The following is a 24,657-nucleotide window of genomic DNA, read 5'->3' as shown; positions in this document are numbered from 1 at the left end:
TACCAATAGTTGAACACCTTGGTAGTTAGGAGCCCACCTTTTGTTTTCCAGAAGGTGGCGCTATAGCACCAATTCTTGATTTCTCTACTCCTGCTCAAAACACACACAAAAAGGCCGAGAGGTGGTTGAGGTGGGAGGGGTTAAGCACGGCGACCAAGGGAATCCTCAAGTGCAAGTGGAGGGGGAGGTCCCAGAGGTCTACGGTTGATTCTCTTGAGTCCTGCGGTAGATAATAGGAGTCACTTTCCTTTACCTCTCTTTGTCTGCCTATTTCACTTACCCTTCCCTCCCCTTAATCACTGTGGTCTCTTCTCAGAGAGAGCAACTGGTGCTAGACTCAGCAGCCCACAGGACCAGGCAAATTCATCACTCACCCACTCACTGCCTTCACCCTTGACCTTTTCTGCCAGAAAGGTCATGGCCCTAGCACCACCTCCCCTAATCTGCCACCTCCTCTGGGGTCCACTTCACCCACATTCACATCCACGGGTGGATGGATCTCTGGGGTGTCCTTGTATGTTGTACAGAGGCACTTTTGGAAAGGAGGTAGTTATACAGGTCCCATTATATCAGAAGGGAGGGAAAAAAAAAGAATGACTCATACAGCCTTGCAGCCAACATCACTGTGGAAGTATATTTTGCTGTAGGACTCTAAGACAAGCTGAAAATAATAAGGAAGTACTTCAATTTAGGAAATACATTGTGAAATTTGGGTCTCATTTTCTAGAATTGGGAAATAGAATCCAGTCAGGTGCAGCAGTAAGTGTGCAGAGCCACTGACATTAGTAACCCACCCTTGGCAAATGGTAAGTGGGACTGTTCCAGTATGGGGGTAGAGAGAAAGGCCACACTTAGGGCTGCTGGTCCTCACTTTTGATACTGCCATCTGCTTACTCCTGTGCCTTCTCTGACATTGGTCTCTGCTTGCCTGTCTGGAACAATGGATGATACTCCTTGTCACCATTGCATATTGTGAAGCAAAGTAACTTTATCAGTGAGGTAGATTTGGTATGGGGTCCTCTGCCTGAGGACATCCCACAGATACTAGAACTCTTTGAACTGACAGAATAGAACTAAAATACCATTTAATCTAACAAATGAATTCAAGAGAGGATACTTACCATTATGAAAACAAGTTGTATGTTGTGTATATAAGGAGATATAGGTTGAAACATGAAATTGGTGATATTCAATCACAGATAAGGCACTTTCGTATTATATCACATATTAACTGGATGGATTTATTGTGCTAACGTTATACTACAAAAGACTATAACAATATCGAAAATTAAAAACAGTATGTAAAATGTTTTATACACTGATTAAAACTATATATTTTTATAAGACTCCTATGGTACATAGAAGAAGACTAGAAAGAAAAAAGCAGATAATTTATGTTTGGATCATGAATGTGTAGAACTATTTCAACATCATTTAATATGGAATCTGATATGAAACATGACAATTACTGGTTCTTGAGATAGAATCTTAAAATTTTTCACTAGAAAATGTCTACGTTAAGTATAATTTAGATTAATGTCATGATTTGCCTTATTTGGGGTGTACATTTTCAGATTTGGGTTTTTTTTGTCATTCTTAAAACAGATATGACTCTTCTTTGAAGCTTATGGTATCTCAAACTATATAATTTTAATTTTAATCTTTTGGCTAGATCCAAGATTCTAGAAATAATTACAGCAGAAGCTCACATTTGCTTGGTCCCTACAAAGCACTTGTAATATATAAACTTGCTTTCTATTACATATATCTCTTTTCTTTTCTTCCAGGTCTACCAAAAGCAGCTATAATCAGTCAGCTGCAGTCTTTAAAGGGTTCTGCTGGCTTGTGGGGTTTCGGTTGTACTGCTAATGACATCATTTATATAACTCTTCCTCTGTATCATAGTTCAGGATCTCTTGTGGGAATTGGTGGATGTATTGAGTTGGGTAAGTTTTCATTTTCTGTTTGATGAGTATTCAAAATGCTTATTAACTTGTGTTTATTAAATTTCGAAACTCTGTCAGAGAATTCAGAGTAACTGTGGGCTTATTATATAGTTACAACATAATTTTTATTAAAAGGACCCAATTTTGTGATATACTCAGTCTTTTCCTGAAATGAAGAGAGCAATGCCTTGGACATTTGGCCGTGTGGTTGGAGCTGGCTGTTGACCAGTCTTCCTTCTGTGTGGTCACTCATCCTTTGATGATCTACTCCCCACCTCCTTAAATGGTGGAAAGAGGCTTCCAAGAGGGTGAATGTAGAAACTGTGTAGCTCTTAAGGCTTAACCTCAGAAATCACATTGATCATTTCACCTGCATATTGTTGATCAGAGCAAGTAACAAACCAGTCTAGAGTCAAGATATGAGGGGTGAGGAAACAGATCCTACCCCTTGAAATAGAGAGGTGGCAAATCCACATTGCATAGCAGGAATTGTTGAGGCTACCTTTGCAAACAAGGTACCCCAGGTACCCATTAAGTCTGTTGGTAGCTTATGACTCAGTAGATTCTGTTCATAAACATGCTGAGATTATGTGTCTGGCCCCTAAATAATATATAATGGAGACCATTCACTACTACTTGTATATGTCTGAAATATAAAAAAAGTAATTTTATGGAGTAGTATATGTAAAACATGACCGGTGTCCAAAATAAACAAAGGCAAGAGTCAAGACATTAGCATTTTCCTTGGAAAATAGACTATTGGAACATAGTCATATGACTTACATTGTTGTGAAAATTAGGTTGTTACATTTAGGTTCTGTAGTTATCGATGAACTTGACTGGTGCTATCTTACCAATTCTTTCTTACCAAGTCTCAACATCAAGAAATATTCAGGCAGCTTTAAGGTTTTAAAAATAAGTGTACATATTCAAAAACAAAGTAAGTGAATATTCTTGGTCTCTGTGAAGAAGACTGACCATTATCTATAGTCATGCTCTAATACTTTCAACTCCCCTACTTATTTTGACCTTGTTTTTCATCCCCTGTATTTCAAAAAGAAAAAAAAATACATTTGCAGTCAAAATGCAGAATTATAACATGTATTTTTTTTAAGTTTATTGGATTGTAAGATTAATGGTTTCAAATGAGCTTGATATAAATGGCCACTGATGGATTACAAAAGCCTTGAAATTGAATGTAAGTGTTCTAGACGGGGCAACATCATTTGTGTTTTATGTCACTTCTGCCCTTGAATATTTTCCCCCAGTGCCTGTTCTTTGCCTTTTCTCATAGGAGCTACTTGTGTGTTGAAGAAGAAATTCTCAGCAAGTCAATTTTGGAATGACTGCAGAAAGTATAATGTGACTGTGTTTCTATATATTGGAGAACTTTGTCGCTATCTTTGCAAACAACCCAAGGTAAGAGGGATCATTTTCAGAAAGGAAAAATAATTTCAGAAAGAAAAAAGCATGGAGAGAAAAATAGTTTGTGTGTGTGTGTACACAAAGGTGGAGACCTTCCAGAACATAGTTTGACTGACTTACAGAGATGCAAGTCAGAGGAAATAAAACGAGAGCTCTGCGTGATTATACTGAAGTGCTTTATATTATGACAGGATAGGAGAGACTTGCAATCCAATCCACTTTATGTTGAGACTGATTAAGATTTCTGCAAATGTAGTACACATCCGATTATGAAATTAAATGCCTACTCTGTACACAGAAAGTGGCTACTGCAAGGCTGAATTAGATCATCTTTCAAAATGCTCTTTTCTAAAAAACAAAACAAAACTAATGATATTGACTATACTTGTTTGTTATTTCTTTTCTTTTGAATAAGTGATTACATTAGTCTGTTTTGATTTTAAGTTAAAAAGAAATTTTGCTTTCATGTGTTCTTGTCTGCGCACCTGAAACTGTCATTCCCACAAACAACTGATAAATTGGCCCTTTCTGAAAATAGACAAGCAGAGAGAGTTGCAAGAGCCTGGGGTTAGTCTTTAATCATTTGTTTGCGTTTTTCCCTTCAGAAATTCTTTTCCTGGTCTTGTTTGTGTTTTGAGATGCTTATGTTTTACCTGATTTCTTAAAACATTCTTGAGGCTACAAAGAAGTGACCTTCTGTCATCAAATCCGCACCACCCCATGAATAATGGTGATTGGAAATGCCTCCCTGTAAGGGGCAGGCAGCAGAAGCTGATGGCCAGTCCTTGGACTTTGATAAACCCCCTTCCTCATTCCTCATGCATCACCTTTGCCATCATCATGCCAGCCTAAGGCATGGATGGTGGACTGGGATGTCTTCTCTGGCTAAAATATGGACATGTAATTCTTCCTTTACCCTCAGCACAGCTGAGACTAGGCTGGAAGCATTTAAATTAGACTTGGTTGAAGAGATGGGATTACACAGGGAAGGAAAACACAAGAAAAATGTGAAACTGGATAGTTTTATTTACAAAATGCTTTTATTCACTTTAAGCTTGACTTTTACCATGTAGAGAACTCCTCTAGCTCCTGGCCCACTCCTTTTGTGCCCAGAAGCCATCCTTCTTCTTTTCTCAGTCAGGAGTGCTTCAAATAGCTATAGATTTCCTAGATCCATCTCTAAGACAGGGAGTCCCAGAGAAATGTTTTAGACTTTTTGGCCTTCATTTTCTTTAGGGAGACTTAGCCAATGTCAAAGTTGTGGTCTTATCTTTAGAGTCCTAGTGGAATAATTAATTATAATTCCACAACCTGGTATATTTTCTACTTCTCATTGTGTTGTTTGGTGATGTGATGTCTGGATGAGGATAATTTGGGGAATTAATGTACTCCAGGAAGATAGAAGCCTCCTTCAGTAAAGGACAAATTGGGCACCACATAATGAACTTCTTCATGGACTTTCTAACTACACCCCTAACCATTCCTTTTTCTCCTCATCCTTCAATAGCAACATTAGCTTTTGCAGGGTTATTTGCTCAATAAGTATGTACTGAACAGTGGAACACATGCATTTTTTTTCTAATGTTTTACTCTGTTAAATGATGCTGCAATTAGTGTCTTTATGCAATGTAGCCAGTAGAAGGGCTCAGAAGTGAAGGCAGTCAAAGGACATGGGTATTTTGGCAATTTTTAGGGCATATTTCCAAATTACAGTTCAAAATGGTTAACGTGATTTAGAATCTCAATGATGTTGGGAGAGTATACTTATTGTGCGTATGGTCTCTTTATCAGGACCACGTGATATTAAAAATAGTGGTTTCCCAGTTATGCTTCATGGAGAACTAGAACCCCCTTCAGAGTTCCTCAAAAGTCACTGAAGGATAGTGAATAGGGAAAAATAGGGCAATCTTCACAGTCTTTCAAATATGTTGGATGAAACCCGGTTTGTTAGGGCTCCTTCTTCTTCTTCTTCTTCTTTTTTTTTTTTTTTTTTAAGATTTTTATTTAGTTGAGAGAGTGAGGGTGAGAGAGAGAGAGAGAGCATGAGCAGGAAGAAGGTCAGAGGGAGAAGCAGACTCCCTGCTGGGCAGACAACACAATGCAGGACTAGATACCAGGACTCCGGTATCATGACCTGACTGGAAAGCAGATGCTTAACCAAATCAGCCACCCAGGCGTCCCTAGAGCTTCTTAATAATATTTTGTTTGAACAAGGACTGTCTTGGGGTTTTTTTTCTTTCTTTTTTTTTTTTTTTCTTTTTTAGTAATGGGGGAACGTTTAATTTTATTTATGACTTTATAGATAGAAACAAATATATTTTTAACTTCTTTGTTCAGATTACTAGCAAGGTTGAATAATTAGAAAATTATCAGTAGTTCTCTTTAAAATGTCTTTTCCGCGTCTTTTACTCATTTATGACTGTGGCACATAATATTTTATCTGTTTGAGTCACCATTTCCTGTAATAAAGCTATTTATTAATAATTTGTCATGTTCACTACAAATCTTTTTTCAAAGCATTTTTGTTAGAATTTTTTTTATAAAAAGAATATTTTCAGCTCCTGAATTGGGAATGAATTAATTTGGGGAAAATGCTATAGCCACAGAGAATTTGAGAGAACTGAGAATTGAAAGTAGTATATCTGATTTTTCTTTTAGTTAGTGAAATAGTTTCATTCTTAAGTAAAGTTCTTTGAAGAAAAGACAGTGTTTTTGGCATAATCTCTCCGCATTTGCCTGAAGACAAGTGGAGGAGGAGAGAGGGGAAGTAAAAAATAGCTCTGCTCAAAGGAAAAAGTGATCATTTTTTTTGAGCAGCAATTCATTGTATTACTTAATCCCTTTTGTTGATTTCACACAGAACAAGAACAAGCAGTTCTTGGCATTAAAGATTAGGGAAAGAAGAAAGCCATTCTGGTAAGACATCTGACCCCTTCAAGGAGGTCTTGTTTTTTTTCGGTCCAATATTTATTGCTTTCAGTGAACTTCTACAGGCAGGGGCCACTTCTGCTCGGTGCACATCAGGGGCTCCAGGCACAGCCGAGAGTGAGTGGGTAACCAGGTCCACACCTTCAGAGAATTAGAAGTGGATGTGTCCCTACACCCTGGTTTGAGGGACCATAGACATTTGTTTAATATAAATCCTTAACTAAAAAAAAAAAAAAAGCAAACCACATATTCTCTAAATACATCCAGATTTGTTCTCCATCCAAGGGTAAGTAATATATTCCAAAGGAGGTTTACCTGCAGGCAGAATTCATGGTCTGAGTGCTTAAAACAGAATTCCTGGTTCCTTTTAGTTAATGACATCATATTTTAAGTCTTAACTGAGGTTCTTGGAAGAAAAGATAGCGTTTGGAAACAATCTTTAAGCAATGACCTGAGGCAAATTAAGGAGGAAGGATGAAAATAAATAGAGCTTTGCCCAAAGCTGTGTGTGGTTGTCCATAGTTGAATAAAAACACCCTAGAGTTGGCCTTCCCTGGCTGGAAGCTTTTATCACACCCCCAACCAACCCTGTCTTTTTTCTCTTTTTCAAAAGTCCAGTTACAAAAGTTCCTTTGGCATAAACATTAGATGTGCCTCAAACTTCTGGCAACAGCACTACCCTTTTTTAAAAAGCCACGGTACTGATTCTTCTTAGTCACGGAGGAGTGGAGTAATTATTCTCTTCCCTGAAGAATAGGAAAACAGCCCTCCCCACGTTCCAGTCTTTCAAGTCTTCTGCATTACTGAAGCAGCATCATACACTCTCTAATTGGATCAGGTTCTTTGTTTTCTTAGCATTAGTGCTGCATTTCATATTGGTTGGTGAGGAATATGGTGGCATGCTATACATCAGTGATCCTCTGTGGGATTCCTGCACACTTCTTCTTTAAATACACTCTGCCTGAAACTGCCAAGAGTTAGCAATATCTAGGGATAGAATCTTACTTGTCACTCATTTGGTCATTCGAGTAATATTGCAGGTTTTGGTATACAGGGGCATATAAGACAAGCCATCTTTTCTCATGATACTCATGCTCTAGTTTGGGAAGGGAGAACATACAGCAGCCAATACATGAAGGAAAGTGACAATGGCAAGTGTTTTGAAGAAACAGAGGATGAGGAGGAGGAGATGGTGGGTGGTGAGGGTGTGGCATTACTAATGAGGTTGAGGGGTCAGGGAGGGCTTCTCTGAAATGGTGACCAATGAGCCAAGGAATTGGTATGGCAAGTGTGATCCAACCATGAAAAAGCTGGGGGATTACAGTCACAACAGAACAAAGTGAAAATGAAGAAGCCCACAGAGAACACAGACTGAATATTTAGAGAAGGAAAGGGTGGCTAGGCCACTCACAGACCAGATCTTGTAGGGCTCAATATGTACCGTGGAGGAGAAATGTGGATATCATTTCCAAAAGAGCATTTGGGAAAAGATGAAGGCAAACGGAAAAAAAAGAAGCTATACTGATTTGGAATCTATTTGAAGGAAGGATAACAAGACTTTTAACTAACAGGGTTAGATTTTCAAGACTAACTAACAGGGTTAGGCGGTGAAGTAATAGAATCAATGATGAGTCTCGGGTTTTTGGTTGAAATGGGTAAACTGTGAGCCATTGTCAGGTAAGGTAAACTGAGATTTAAAGAATTAAAATTAAATTTCTTTTGGACTTGTTAAGTTTGGTATGTTCATTAGGCATTGAGGTAAAGAAGTGGAACTTGTAGTTGGATGTAGCAATCAGGAGCCCAAAGCCTGCAAAGGGCAAGATATAATTAACCAGGCAAAGATTTATGTATGTAATATCAGTTTTTCAAGTTAATATTATTATTTAGGCAATATAGTTTGTATCAGTGTAAAACACCTATGTTTTGACATTCTGAAGGCATATCCTATACTTTCTAGTACATGTATTTTGGTATATGTTTTTTAGTGAATATATCTTCTGTACGTTACATCCTTTTTCTCTCTTCTATTTTCTTAAAAGCCAGAAAGTTCACTAGGAACTAGATAGTATCCTTAAGATTCTGGATACCTTCATTAGAGTGTGTTAAAACTTTGACAAAATGGGGCGCCTGGGTGGCTCAGTGGGTTAAGCCGCTGCCTTCAGCTCAGGTCATGATCTCAGGGTCCTGGGATCGAGTCCTGCATCGGGCTCTCTGCTCAGCAGGGAGCCTGCTTCCTCCTCTCTCTCTCTCCCTGCCTCTCTGCCTACTTGTGATCTCTCTCTGTCAAATAAATTAATAAAATCTTAAAAAAAAAAGAAAAAAAACTTTGACAAAATGGATTACAGTTGACTTCCATTGTGAAAAGGGAGATATTTTACAGGACCCGGATATCTGATAAATATTTATTAAATGTTGGTCATTAAAAGCCATACTAATTTTTTTACCAGCAATGTTTAGACAGTCATGCAGGGCACCCATACGTGTTTTCTGGGCTTTCTTTAGGGTAACAAGTTGTTACCCTAAATGTTAAATGGTTAATGTTATGTTGTTAAATGACAATAATCAGCACTGCGAGATTTTTTAAGACTTCAATTTGAAAAAACATCTACTCTATTTTTTTCAAAGAAAGCCCATCGTTTCTTCCAAACTTTTAAGAGTTTTCCTTGTCATATTTAGGGAAGTGGGGATGAGGAATATGGAGATTTGTCAAAGAATACAATTCTAATAGAAGGGACTAAATTACACTAAGTTGACGTAGAAGAATACATGTATCTTAATGGGTATATTAAAAACATTCGTTTTTTTAATCATGTTTTCATTTTTTTAGTTTCTACCTAGTTTATCATCACATTTTCCTCATTCCACATCTTGTAAAAGATGTAGTTTATCAAAACATTGAGCTCTGAAAACTTTTCTCATCAAATTTAATAGCCTCTAAAGAATGACATTTTTAAATTAATATGAGCTTTAATTCTTATTAAGATGTTCTGCATTAGTTTCGCTATCATTTCTGACACTGAAACACTCAAAACAATTGATTTTATCTCCAAGACCTAGTCATTTTAAGATATTTATACTTTTTTTATTTCTTGAAGCATTTTATTATATGATTGAGTAAATCATCTCTTTTAAAACTGTTTTCCTTAAGTAAATCAAAGATATGTTTAATATTCTCATGGTAGATATAAAATGTTTAGAAAATTTGACAAGTTCCCAGAATCTTTTTTTCTGCTTAAAAACTACAAATATAGAGGGACACCTGGGTGACTCAGTCATTAAGTGGTTGCCTTCCGCTCAGGTCATGATCTCAAGGTCCTGGAATCGAGCCCCAACAGCAAGCTCCCTGCTTAGCGGGAAGCCTGCTTCTCCCTCTCCCACTCCCCCTACTTGTGTTCCCTCTTTCACTGTGTGTGTCTCTCTCTCTCTCTGTCAAATAAATAAATAAAATCTTTAAAAAAAAAAACAAAAACTACAAATATAGAAACATAGTCCTTAGAAGGACTCAGATAGGAATAGCTATGAGCTGCCTAAATGCTAGAAGAATTATCAGGGAATTAATGAATATTTTGAAATGTTTTAGACTGTGTATATTATTAACGGGTTTTAATAAGTGCTAATTTTAATATTTAATGATCTGTATTTCATGGGTAGTAATGTCTATAAAATATACATATCTTTTTCTATTTGCTTATACCATTCATGTTATAATTTCCATTAAGAGTACACATATCTCTTAGTTGCTGAATTACCCAACAGATAGGGGTACCTGGGTGACTCAGTCAGTTAAGCATCAGACTCTTGATTTTGGCTCAGGTCACGATCTCAGGGATCAAGCCCTACCTTGGCTCCAGAATCAGCGGGGAGTCTGCTTCAGATTCTCTCCCTCTCCCCTTCCCTCTACTCTTACATGTGTGTGCATGTTCTCTCTCCCTTCTCTCAAATAAATGAATCTTTTAAAAAAATTTCCAACAAATTTACTTGATGCAGAAAGAAAATAATGCATTGACTATGGAATCAAAAGACACAGGTTCAATTTCAGACTCTTGTTGTGTGACTTTCTGTTGGTCACTTCTCTTTGAGCCATGGTTCCCATTGTTATATAAAATAGGTGGCAGCACCCACTTATCCTCATTTGCCCCCTGCTTTTCATAATCCAGTTATGAGATATACATTAAAAAGCTAAACTGAGAAGCCCAATACAAATGGAAGAAACTATTTTTAAAACAGAATGTAGTAATGTTTTCTGCAATGTCATTGTAAAATTAGAGTGATTTGTGCGAGTGTTGAAAATAATTGGTCTTTGACTAAGGAAAATCATACTTTAATTATAAAAGCCAGCTTAGGGGCGCCTGGGTGGCTCTGTCAGTAAAGTGTCCGACTCTTGATTTGGGCTCAGGTCATGATCTCAGGGCCGTGAGATGGAGCCTGCCTTCAGCTCTGCACTGAGCTTGGAGCCTCCTTAGGATTCTCTCTCTCCTTTCCCTCTGTCTCACCTCACCACTCACTCCCAACCTCATGTGCAGGCACTCTCTCTCTCTCCACCTCCAAAAAAAAAGAATGAATGAATAAATAGATAAAATGAATAAAATTTGTAAAAGCCAGTATAAATACAGCATAATAATTTCAAAGTAAAACTTTAAAATACTAAAATAGTAATAATTTTATAACATGATGCTTTTCACAAATAAAAATACTAAAAACAGAAATATAAAGTTAAAAATCCTGACGGTATGATGCCTGTTTCCTCTTGGGTTATATACTGCTTTTACTGTAAATGTGGTATGTGGGTGAGGTTTTCCTATAGTTCAGATTGATTTAACATTTTATAATGTACCTCCAAGATTCTTTGTATTATGATTTATTTGCAAATTTTCACATTGTCTCTTTCTTTAATAATGTTCTTGATGTCCTTGCTATGGATGTATAAAATGTATAAAATCAAGGTAAGAAATGGCCAGTCTTCAGTGTATAAGCACAAGAATCTTCAGCAAATAATAAATGGCCAGAATTTTCCAAGTGATCATTTTATTCCCAGTGGAAAAAAATAATAACTTTATATTAAACATATCAGGGATCTATTTCCAGCCTTTCCATTAATTTACTGTGTCACATCACGCAAGTTATTTCATTTCTTTGCCTGTTGGAATCAGGGATCTTGAAATTCAAGCCTAACTTCTGTGTCTCGAAAGCTCTGTGATCTGGAACAAATTATCTCACTTTTCTGAGCAGCTCCCACCTCAGTTTGGTCTTCGATAAAATGAGTGTAGTAACAGTTACGTCTGGGATTAATGTAAGGGTTAAGTTGTTAGGCACAGAAATTCACATGGAAACAGTGGTGAAGGGCTCTCAGAAGAGACCTCACAAAATGGTTTTTGTTATCACAGCAAATATGCCGAAGTTGAAGTTCTAGTCTCCAGCCTGACAGGTTCAGATCTCCCTTTATCAGTATAGGTCTTTAGATTAGACTCATATAGACCAAGCTCAGGAGTGCCAGTTGGTAGCTTTAAATCGTCTCCATTGCTGGGTCTTCACTAATCTTCCTGACCTGTAAATGTTCACAGTGCCCACTACTTGCAATCAAACCTTTCTCTACTCTCACTCTCTGGATAGGTTTCTGGCTGCAAATACCACCCACAGCTTAACACTCAAGGGTGTGTCTCCAGCTGTGTCTTCTCCCTTGATTTCAGGTATTAGATACCTGCCTTCCCACTTCACATCCTCACTTAGGGATCTCATTGGCATCTGATCTCAAAAATGGCCAAAGCTCAATGTCTTCACTACCTCTTCCATCAAGATGGAAGATGCCCTTCTTGCCCTATCCAGGTGCTCAGCCACACAGACCCTGGAATCTCCCTTGGAGCTTCTCTTTCCCTCTCTCCCCATCTAATCCATGAGCAACCCCTGCAGATTTGACCTTCAAATTCATCTGGAATCAAACCTCAGCTTACTGTCTCCTTGCTGCTCTCGTCTGAGCCAGCTCTAGCTCCCCCTGTTAGTTTAGCTCTGGCTGGCTTCTTCTTTGCCCCACTTTTGTCCCCTTCTATTCCATTCTTGCATAGCAATTGGAATGATTCAGTTAAAATAGAAATCAGGTTGTGTTCCTTCACCATTAAAATCCTTCTGGTGGTTCACTTGGAAGAAAATCCAAATTCCTTTAGAATGAACCACACAGCTCTCTATGTGGTCAGCTCCCCTGATAGCGTTTCCCCTCCTCCCCACCTCCCTGCCACACCTGCTGTCTCTCCTTGTTTATTCTACTACAGCTTTGTTGTCCTCCCTGTTTTGCCTTCAATATATCAGGACTCTCCGTTCTTTTCCCTTGAATGTTCCCTCAGATACTTGCATGGCTCAGTCCCTAGTCCATCCACATCCCACCTCCCAGGTGAGGACGTCTCTGACCACAAGTCCTACTAATATAGGTGCGGTCACCTTAGCAACTCAGAGGGTCTCATACCCAAATTTGGTACAGATTTGAGACTTACATGCACCAAACATGCACCAAGAGAATGTGAACAGGTTTATTACTCACATAATGGGGCTTTCTGGGGAGAGCGGGCTAGGATCCCAAGGATATCCAAAAATGACTTCAGAAACCTGGGAAAGAGGTAGGTTTGGCTTTTACTGTAACAAGAAGAAGGCACCAGGGCAAATGGTCTTGTGCATGTGGAACTGCTTGCATACTTTGAGCTTCCTATTGCTGCCAAATAAAGGAACACTGGGTGATCTCATCAGCTTGCCCAGATGTGGGTCAGGGGAAGAAAGCTATTAGCTATTAGCAGTCAGTCATCAAGAATGAAGCCAGACTCCATCACAATTCTTATCTCATAGTCTTCTTTCACTGCTTTGTTTTTCTTCACAGAACTTATTACCATATTACAGATTTTATATATAATTGTTCCTTATTCTCTCTGAATCTTCCCCTTCCCCTCTTATCTTCTCCTTCCAGGAAAGCAGGGAGTTTATCTTCTTCGTCTAATGTTATACCCTCAGTACTCATTATGGTACCTGACACATAGCAGGTGCTCAATAAAAATTCGTTGAGTTATTTTTAAAAAATATAGTAACAAATAATAATGAGCCTCATTGCTAGGATACCTGTGCGCTCCTGGTCAGCACAATCTTTCACTGGTCCCAGCCTGCCTGTTAAGCTCAGTTATAATCAGCAAGTCACATTCCTGGGGAGGACAGAGCTCCCTGAAGGAGTTTGGATAAATCAAAAGTTTGCATCCTTGCATGGAGGGAGTCAGACTGCTGCTGTATCCCGCTCATAGCAGAAATTATCTTGGTCATGGGCCCCTGCACTTTTCAGAACATTTCATTAATAAGTCAGCTTAGTTGTGGCTTAGGTGACCCTTTCTCTGGGTTTCTAGATCGAACTCTTTATATCTACACAGCTCCCTTGTCTTTTTAGTTGTTAGCTCTGTCATTCAGGTTTAAGGCATGTCTTGCACAGAGTCTTGGAGCCAGTCCTTGTCAAACAAGGCAATCTGGAAATGTCTCTGGTCTGCAACTTGGCTTTCCCTCTACCCTTGAGCTCCCTAGAGTGCTGCCAGGTTAGAAGACACCTGTTCAGAAGAAGTAGTCTGTAAATGGCCATCCCTCTTACTGTTTTATCTAGACAGGGAGTTTGAAATAAGCCCACAGTGTGGTTGCTTTCTGCTGTAATACTTGAGATCACACAGCTCTTTACAAGCTATGATTTAGGCCTTAAAATGGTTTGTTGAACTGAGAGCCGGCTTCTCTGAAACCATGACCTGCCCAGCTCAGGCTGGAGAGGCAGCATGGTGAAGACTTTTAGGGGTAGCTGGAGCCCTTAGGGCATGTCTCTCCTTTTAAATACTTTCTGGCTCTTTCTCAAAAGAGGCCTCCACCCTGCCCCCCCACCATTCCTTTCCTGCTGTAGTAGAAGAAATTTTGCTATTTTATGCCTTTTATTTTTTTTCTCTGACAATGTGTTTGCATTTAGTGTTACTTGGTACCCATTCTGTAATACCCAGCTGGCTTGCTGCCTTTTTTTTTTTTTCAATATATTGATATTGGAGTATCTGTGAAGGCAGCAAACTGTTGGAATATAGTTATTCTTACCCTGTGGGGTGTGTTGGTGTGACACATGTGCATGTGTGATTATCAGGAGGTTTTAGAAAAAAAAAAAGGTCTTAAGGAGAATCAAGATGGAAGGGTCATAAGCCCTATCATATGCTGTTATGAATTTCCAGTGATCCTTTAGTAATTAGACCATACTTGTGTTTTGCACATTAAGCAGCTAGTTACCCGAGGCAGATAGTTTCTGAAGGTAGAAATGGTTTGCCCCTTTGTTTTCACTGTTAATTCATGTTGCTTTTCTGTGTCTCTGTCTGTCAGCAAACATGCTTTGTTTCTGAGAAATCAAGGTTGATATAAAATTACCTGTATGTAAGCAGAACCTTCAGACTTACACTTTTCATAGGCATATGAAGAGCATTTAGCTTGGCTGTGTTTTCGATTTTCTGGGTAGGATTAAGCCCGTGCTCTGGAAGAAAAAGACTTTGTTTCTAGGAGGGCATTTTTTTTTTTTTTTTTTTTTTTTTTCTAGGAGGGCATTTTTAGAGGCCTGTGCCTTTCATCAAATGAGTATGTGAATGTATGGCTCGGGAGGAGGAAGCTATAGTTGAAGCACTGCCTGGCATCTGGCAGCTGGAAAACGGCTCCTCCTCTGAGAACGCTTTGACAAAACAGGAGCCTTGGTCCACTGGGTGTGGGTCTTGTCCTGGTACGGACATGGTCTGTCCACATTGGTTTGGGTGGATGATACTGAAAGGCAAAGGGACACTGCTCTACTGTAACTCGGGACTGTGGCATCTCTGTATTAAAAGGTGTGACTCATCCAGCAGATTCCCTTTTAAATTTCAAATGGGAGCTTACATGTTTGGAGATAAAAATGAGTACTTTCTGTGTATTGTAAAATGGCTTACTCTGTGTGTGTATGTGTGTGTGCACACTCATGCAAGTCTATAAATATTTAAGCACTGACTGTTGAATTTAAACTCGTGTTTTGATTGCTTTCTATTCCTAAAATCATGGGGGAAATACTTGGGAAAATAGAACATGGGCTTTGCAGGGTTTTGAGCTGTTTTTTTTCTTCTCCTCCCTTTCTTTCCTTCCTTCCCTCTCTCCCTCTCTGTCTCCCTTTCTTTCTTTGATTTGCCTTCCCTCTCTTTCTTTCTTCCTTCCACAAGTATGTTGTGAACATCTTTTATGCACCAGGCACTGTCCTAGGCAATGGAGCACCACAGAGGAGAGAACAGGCTACAGCGCCTGCCCACATAGCACTTTCATTTTAATGTGTTCGAATTCTCTGTCTTATTTCATGCCTGTGACCTTGGACCTGAACTTCATATCCCAATGTGCAAAATGGGGATATTGCGTCTTATTTTCTAGGGTTGTCATGGTGATTAAAATGAGAAAGTACAGTAACCTGAACATGGGGGCTCAAACATATCCACTCCTTTTTCTCCTGCTATTGGGCTGCAAACATGTCTTTTGTTCCTGTCCCGCACCCTGTGGATTTCTGCGTTTGTCTCCTTTTTCTGTGTGTTTCTATCTCACTTAGTTTTGCTTGTTTGCTTCTCTGTTTGCTTGTATCTCTGTGTCTCAGTGTACAACTGTGTGTCTCTGTGTGTGCGCCTTTCTTTCTTCAAGTATGTCTCTATCTAGTTTATCTTTTTTTTAACTCTCTCTCACACCCTGTGTGTGTGTGGTGGGGGAAGAGTGAGACACAGAGAGAGAGAGTGTGTATGTGTGGTGGGGGGATAGAGAATAAAAAAGAGCAAGATCAAGCAGGAAAGAGCAAGCATCCATCCCTGTGTCTGCACTTTCGTCTCTTCATCTCACTTAGTGCGTGGGTTTCTCTACGTCTCTGTGAATGTCTCTCACGTTGCATCTCTATCTGAATTGGCCTTAAATGAGACGTATCATTATGTGAAATTTTAAAAGTTACACTTTTCTCACAAATTTAATTCTAGATGAATATAATTATTAAATGTAAAGAAGAAGATAGTCTGTTGAGGTTTTTTTTTTAATGTTGGATGGGAAAGGAGATTTTTAATCACAAAGCAAGTAAAAATATTAACCAAAGAAAAGAATAATATATTTAATTATCAAAAAGATTATTCCACGTGTTCTTACCAAATTAACATTTTAAATTAAAAGAATTCTTAGTTCATACATCGAAGAAGTATGATGTAAATAAGATGTCCTTTCTATACAATAATTTTGGCAACAAAATCATAAAAATTGATAACTATTATGTTCTTGCAGGGATCTATCTGAATGAACTGCAAAGATTTGTAGACTGGATGTTCACTCAGGTTTCTTTATATAGGTGAATATTGGAAAACAAGGTAGTTATCCAAAAATCGGTGATAGTACATAAATTGTAATATAATGATATGACAATCATATACACATGAAAAATCCCGTTTTTGACACTTAAGAGCCAATACCTTAGGATAATGTTCAGAATATAATATTAATAAAGAAGGATATGTAGCTCGAATGCAGTATGATTATAATTTTTCATTACATACATGGTTATATGAAAATAATGTTGGTGTAGTAAGATTACAGATTTTTTAATTCCTTTTAAAACTTTCCCATGCTTTCCAAATTTTCTACGATGTGCATGCATTTCAAAATCAAAAGAAATATACCTTCTTTTTTTCCCGTAACAGTAAAAAATGAATCAGTTCATCTTTTCTCATACCCCTCAAAGCATGATCTTCTGGGTTTGTTTCTGAAGTGAAGACCAGTGGTGCCTGGGTGGCTCGGTCAGTTAAGGGTCTGAGTCTGCATTTAGGCTCAATTTGTGATCTCAGGTCCTGGGATGGATCCACCAGTGGAATCATGCTCAGGAGGGACTCTCAGGATTCTTGCCCTCCCCCTGACCACATGCTCTCTCGCTCTCGCTCTCTCTCTCTCTTAAGTAAATAAATTTAAAAAGTAAAATAAAAGGGAAGACCATAAAATAAAGATATCTTAAGAGTTACATAAGTGAAAAAAAAAAAGAATTACATAAGTGGATTTGATGTTTTTAGACAAAAGCCTTACCCTAGTATTGATAATACAATTTTCTCTATCAGTCCAATCATTTTTGGATGAATATTTAGCCTCATTTAGTAAGCTTGTCTGGCTGTAGCACACACAGGTTAAAGTCTGTGGAATTTGGTTTATAAACACCTTCTTACTCTTTTCTGGAGTGTGCAACACATTTTATAAGTAATGATACTTGCTGAGACTCATCTCTGACCTGGAAAGCATCCAAGAGCTATACTATACAAAAGATTGTTCTCTGTTCAAGCAGAATAAACCCTAAGATTAGCAGCACTACTATCTTGTAGTAGTGCTGTAGAAAAATGATAGCAGAAAATCCAAGAACGCAATCCATGGCAGGCTGGCCATATCCCACTTGCCCATGAGAGGTGGGAACCAGTACACAGCTGCTCCTCTGTCTTGAAAGGAGCTGCTTGTATCTTGAGTGAGTTTTTTTCTCTGTCTGCAGAATATTTACCTTCAACCCTTTTGATGCGGGGCGAAGGAAATCAGCAGCTTGGAGTCTTATTTTCAATATATCCACATTCTTGCTTGTTTCCTAGTTTATTCTTTTAATCTAATTTTTATTTTATCAAATAAGGAATTCTATAGTTTAAAGAAAACCAAGTAGTACTCTCAAAATAAAGGTAACCCCTTGCTGTCAATACTTGATCTCCCTTCATTATTTTAACATATTTCTGGTTGTTATCTAGTCATATATTTCTCAATAAAATATGTATGTTACTAATTCCTTGATTTTTTAGTTTTAATTGTCATCTACCTGGCTTTCTCCTCACATATTCTTATAGACTGTTTCTTCTTCCTCTTTGGCACCAATATAATTACCCTGATAATCAGGTTTTTAAAAGTTATTATAAAGAAGTTATAATATGTACATTTTATTCACAGCTGAGGCACATCATGTAATTAAAAGATCATTACCATTTTATTTTTTCAACTTTTCATTTCTAATAATTGCTTCTTAGAAAATTTGGCTTTATAAACACCCAATGAATTAGGATCTAAATGAGTTAGTATTGAAATACTCTCAAACTCTCCATTGCAGCTGAAATTTCTCATTATGATTTAACAGCAGTTGGAATATTTTTAAGTAATTCTGTTTATTTTTTTCTTTTTAAATAAAGATTTTTTATTTATTTATTTGACAGAGAGAGAGATCACAAGTAGGCAGAGAGGCAGGCAGAGAGAGAGGAAGGGAAGCAGGCTCCCTGCTGAGCAGAGAGCCTGACGTGGGTCTTGATCCCAGGACCCCGGGATCATGACCTGAGCCAAAGGCAGAGGCCTAGCCCACTGAACCACCCAGGCACCCCTATTATTTTTCTTAAAAAAAAAAAAAAAAAAGATTTTATTTATTTATTTGAGAGAGAGAGAGTGAAAGTGAGAGAGAGCATGAGAGGGGAGCAGTTCAGAGGGAGAAGCAGACTTCCCATGGAGCTGGGAGCTTGAAGCGGGACTTGGTCCCCGGACTCTGGGATCATGACCTGAGCCAAAGGCAGTTGCTTAACCAACTGAGCCACCAGGCGCCCTTGTTTATTTTTTTTCTTGAAGACCACCCCCCTGGATAGCTTCAAGAATCAGCCATTGTCCCACCAAATGTGAACAGTATTCTGATTTCTGTCACTACAGGTTAGTTTTGCTCTGAGATCAGAGCAGAAGAGTTTAATGACCTCACCATTTAGCATTCATACTTTTCTGTAACACTACTGTCTTCAGTAGATTCCTCAACCCCAGACTGGTGACTGTCTGGATGGACTTCTCCAGAAAGTTAGTCTCTGGTATCTGCATAACAAACACGTAGTGAGGGCAGACGCCCAGATAAATTGTCTATGTTGGAATATCTAAGGGACTACTTAGACATTTTCAACCAAGCCTTCTACCTTCCTCATTCTTTTTGCTGCTTCTGTAACACCTCAGAGCATGTTTTGTGTTTCCACCTGCAGGCCTTTATGCCAGCCCTTTCCACTGAGTTAATAGATTAAAACATTTCTTTTAAGACTGAGAAGGAACTGAGATAAAGAATGTGCTCAGTCGTGGGTTTTTTTTTTTTTAATCATTTTTTTTTATTTCTATTCAGCGTAACAGTATTCATTGTTTTTGCACCACACCCAGTGCTGCATGCATTCCGTGCCCTCTCCAATACCCACCGCCTGGTTCCCCGAACCTCCCACCCCACGCCCCTTCAAAACCCTCAGATTGTTTTTCAGAGTCCATAGTCTCTCATGGTTCACCTCCCCTTGTTCACCTCAGTTGTGTATTTTTAATTATAAGTGTCAGGGATATTGATTTTTATTGTTGCTGATGTATTATTATTTCTTGTTAATTTTATAATTATTTTTGGCAAGGATGGGAGTCACTCAGGGAATCATGGATTTATCATAACTATACTTATAGTATCTTCTTACTTTAATTCATACTATATTCTTACTCAGTTTTTTTGGTAAATATAATAGACATTTAACATTATGTAAGTCTTAGGTGTATAAGATAATGAGTCGATATTTGTGTATATTGCAAAATGATCACCAAAATTAATCTAATTGATGTCTAATATCACACATAGCTATGAATTTCTTTTTCCTGTGGAGAAACTTTTAAGATTTACTCTTAGCAACTTTCAAATATTCAGCCCAGTATTTTTAACTGTACTCACCTTGCTATATATAATATTCTCATGACTGACTTATTTTATATCTAGAATTTTGTACCTTTTGATCTCCTTTGCCCATTTCACCCTCACCCAACTCCTTGACTCTGTTGTCTATATCAGTGAGCTTTACATTGGGGATTATTTTGAGTTTTGTTTTTGCTTTTGTTTTTAGATTTCACATATACATGAAATCACATGGTCTTTGTCTTTGTCTGATTTATTTCATTAAGCATACCCTCAAGGTCCATCTGTGCTGTTGCAAATGGCAGTATTTCCCTTCTCTTGGTTTAGGAATATCCCACTGTGTGTGTGTGTGTGTGTGTGTGTGTGTACTACAATTTCTTTGTCCATTCATATGTTAGTGGGCACTTGAGTTGCTTCTGTGTCCTGGGTACTAACTTATGCTGCAGTGAACATGGCAGGGGCAGGGGGGCAAATATCTTTTCCACTTATCCTTCACATAAGTGCCCAGAAGTGGAATTGCTGGATCACATGGGAGTTTTATTTTTAATTTTTGGAGGAACCTCTCTCCTGTTTTCCACAGTGGCTGTACCAATACACATTCCCACCCACAGAGCACAAGGGTTCCCTTTCCTCTGTCCTTGCCAACACTTGTTATTTCTTGTCTTCTTTTTAAAATAGCCATTCTAACAGGTGTGAGTTTCTCATTTTTGATCAGTGTATAATTCACGTTAACATAGTGCCTGCTGAATGTAGAGTAAAATATAGTTCTATTTCTCTTTCAATTCTTAAGTATCAGTCAGAAGAAAAAATGTGAGAAAATTGCATATTTAAAAATATTATTTATAATTGCCAGGTCATAGGGCCTGGTGATGGGTAGTAAGGAAGGCATGTATTACATGAAGCATTGGGTATTATACATAATGAATCTTAGAGCACTACATCAAAAACTAATGTACTGTATGGTGACTAACATAATACAATGAAAAATAATAATATTTATAAGCAGTTGCCATAATATTTGCAAGTCAAATATTATAGGGATTATATGATATCAGTGTATCGTTTATCCTATACTTGGCCCTGGGTTTACTATTCACTGCAGGATGAGAGAGGTATTCTCATTTTTACAGGTGAATAAATGGAGAATCGCAATGGTATTCAACCTTTTCGTTCAAAGTTCTATAGACAATAAGTAGTAGAGCTAAGAGTACAAACTCATTTTAAAAAGTAATGCTTTTTTTCCTGAAATATGCTTTCTTCCTTAGCTGATCTCTACCAAAATAAGGCTTTCGTAATCTGGAAGGTAAAGATCTTTTACCAGATATGGGGTAATAAAAGCTACATTATTCTAGGCCAGTGTTAGTTTCATTAGCTATTGTACGTGGTTCAGCAACAGTTAAACGTGATTTTTTTTTTTTTTACTTCCCTTTCATTATTGCATATGTGCAAACTTACTTCTGGATATTTGCCAATAAAGTCATAGTAATGAAAGAAAGAATGGAGAACTGGAAATAATAAATTACAAGTAAAATCTTTTCTTCTAACAGAGAGAAGGTGAAAAAGATCATCAAGTGCGTTTGGCAGTTGGAAATGGCGTACGGAGTGATGTATGGAGGGAATTTTTAGACAGATTTGGAAATATTAAGATGTGTGAGCTTTATGGAGCTACTGAAGGAAACATTAGTTTCATGAATTACACTGGAAAAATAGGATCCGTCGGGAGAACAAATTTCTTTCACAAAGTAAGTACAGTATTTTCCTTCCATAAATATAATGAGGTCAGTTTACCTATCTTCTAGACTTCCTGTTTATAAATTACGGTAAATACAATCACCTTTCCTTTTTCTTTTCTTTTTTAAGTTGAGAACGTCTATAAAGTCATAGCTTCTAGGTAAACCATAGGTTATAAAAACCTCAACTGTCTCCCAGGTTTTCCTGTATAATGTGGGGATAATGATACCCAAGTGGTTTTTGTTCTGTCTTCAAAGTTAATAAAATAATATATAAAAAACAAGCAAAGTTTCTGATACATGTCAATTTGACTCTTTCCATTTTTCCTAAGCCTTTTCAATCCAGTGTTTCTGCTTACACTTCATTTTTATATCACACAAAAATTATGTATAGGTTTCTGAGGCTCTGGGGTGACTCAGTGGGTTAAGCCTCTGCCTTCAGCTCAGGTCATGATCCCGGGGTCCTGGGATAGAGCCCCGCATCGGACTCTCTGCTCAGCAGGGAGCCTGCTTCCCCTCTCTCTCTGCCTGCCTCTCTGCCTGCTTGTGATTGCTCTCTCTGTCAAATAAATAAATAAATAATTATGTATAGGTTTCTGATAAACCAAGATACCACTAAAATCTTAAAAGCAACCCAAAAAAATCACTTACGTAGGAGTAAAAGACTTCTAGATGATTTCTTAGTAGCAACCATGGAAGCCAAAAGAACAATGTCTTGAACTGCTTTGGAGAAAGTAATTGTCAACATAAAGCTTACACTGAACAATATTTTTTAAAGAATAAAAGTGAAATTAAAGAAAATAGTTTCTAAATTTATATAGCACAATATTTATAAACTCAAGTGGAAATAAACAACTCCAGAATCATAGTAGGATATTGTATTATAGCTCTTTCAGTATTTGTTAGAACAAACAAAAAAAACCCTTCAATGTTATAGAATATGCAGTAACAAGTTACTTGAACTAACAGACATTTATAGGATACTGCATCTAAAAACTGCAGAATATTCTTTCTTTTCAAGCACTTATGAAACATTCACAAAGATTACTGGGTCACTTAGGGAATTTCAGCAAACTTCAGAGGATTAAATGTGGCTTATTTTCTCTGACAGCAGTTTAATTAAGGTAGAAATAAATCTTTTAAATGACAGGTAGGTCATCTATATATTGGGTTATAGAATATCTATAAGTTTCTATGAGTGGACAAAAAATCATTATTGAAATTGAAAAATAATTTGAGATGGGGCGCCTGGGTGGTACAATCAGTTGATTCTTAATTTTGGCTTCAGTCATGATCAAAGGTTGTGGGATGGATCCCATGCTTATTAGGCTCCACACTTAGCAGAAAGTCTACTGGTGCTTGTCCCTCTCTCTCCCCTTCTGTTCCTCCCACTGCTCAGGCTCTTGTCTGTGCTATCTCTCTGTCTCAAGTGAATAAATAAAAATAAATCTAAAAAAAATAATGGGAGCTGAATCAAAATTGAAATGTTATATTTCAAAACATTGGACCTACATAAGAGTGGTTGAAAATTTGTGAGCTAAATATCCATTTCTGGGGGTTAATTAAAAAGCAACTGAAATAAACTAAAAAAAAAATAAAAATAAAAATAAGGAACTAATCAAAAATAAAAATTAAAGAAACACAAAATAAACATTTAGTGAGAGGTATAAGAAGAGAGAGACATAAAATTTTTAGAAAGTAAAGAAATAAGGTCAAAACTGGTATAAATTTATCTCGTGTTTGGAACCTAGAGAAGGCGCAAACTACTTTTATGATAGACTCTTTGGGATTTTGAAGGTCTTATTGACCTCTCAGAAATGCTGCTGCATTCTGAAAAGTAATTTGGGGAAAGTAAGTGCTGATATTTATTGAGTTTTTCAGTCCTTACAGTTAATTTTCTCAATTCATTGCACTGGTTCCATTAAGAATTTCATATTCGCATTAAAGCTCCTTAGTGAAGCTGAGTCATTCCCTAATAGTCATCCAACAAGAGTACGTGAAGAAGATTTGTATTTTACATTACTGACTTAACCTCATTATAATTTTATAACATCTTAAATTCCCTGACTGTAATACTGTCAATAAAGCAAGAAGTCATTGTCCCCAATTTATTTGGAAAACTTATGATTTTCAACTTATTTTTTTTCAGTTTGGAAATGAAAAAAAGTATACCTGGTGTCATATGAATTCAGTTATATCTTTTCTCATTATTATTGTAGTATGTATATATTATTGTTTTGTTACATACCAAGTCACCAGAAAAATTTGGACCAGTAACTTTCATAATCATGTGGAGAGATCTGATAAGTCCATCTCTCAAAAACTTAAACCTAATGGAAGCTTCCACTTACTGTTTCACAAACAAATCAACATCTAAACAGAGGTAGGCTGTTAATAAAAAAGGGAAAAGATGAGGCATCAACACAAAGTTCCTGCATCCCACATGTCCTTCCTGTGTGCCGTACTTACCACTTTTTTTTTTAAAGATTTTACTTATTTATTTGACAGACAGAAATCACAAGTAGGCAGGCAGAGAGAGAGAGGAGGAAGCAGGCTCCCCACCGAGGAGAGAGCCCGATGCGGGGCTCGATCCCAGAACCCCGGGATCATGACCCGAGCCGAAAGCAGAGGCTTTAACCCACTGAGCCACCCAGGCGCCCCCGTACTTACCATTTAAATGTATACAGCTGAAGGGAATATGTGCCATATAAGCCCCGAGGGCAAACACTAAAAAATTTTGTGACTGCATTTGAGAGACAAACCCAAGTCACAGTTATAGACTGGCTTCTCCTTTTCTACACCTAGGGATGATATAATTGGGAGAGAACAAACATGAAATCCCTAGAAGAAATAAAACTTGAAAAAAGAAAAGAAAAGAAAAGAAAAGAAGTCTTAATAAAAGGTAGCTGACGAAAAAATACAAATACAC

General features: G+C 37.6%; 1 protein-coding gene across 1 annotated transcript in view; it reads left to right on the top strand.

Annotated features, from left to right (window-relative positions):
* Positions 1 to 24,657, top strand: part of SLC27A6 (solute carrier family 27 member 6) — a 67,221-nt gene that overhangs the window by 27,692 nt on the left and 14,872 nt on the right. The window contains exons 3-5 of the mRNA XM_044228343.1: positions 1,788 to 1,946; positions 3,241 to 3,365; positions 21,546 to 21,740. Of these exons, the coding sequence (XP_044084278.1) occupies positions 1,788 to 1,946; positions 3,241 to 3,365; positions 21,546 to 21,740 (479 nt within the window). The remainder of the gene's footprint in view (positions 1 to 1,787; positions 1,947 to 3,240; positions 3,366 to 21,545; positions 21,741 to 24,657) is intronic.

This window comes from Neovison vison, chromosome 1 (genome assembly GCF_020171115.1).
Source record: "Neovison vison isolate M4711 chromosome 1, ASM_NN_V1, whole genome shotgun sequence".
Lineage (NCBI taxonomy): Eukaryota > Metazoa > Chordata > Mammalia > Carnivora > Mustelidae > Neogale > Neogale vison.
This window is presented reverse-complemented; position numbering and strand designations above follow the sequence as displayed.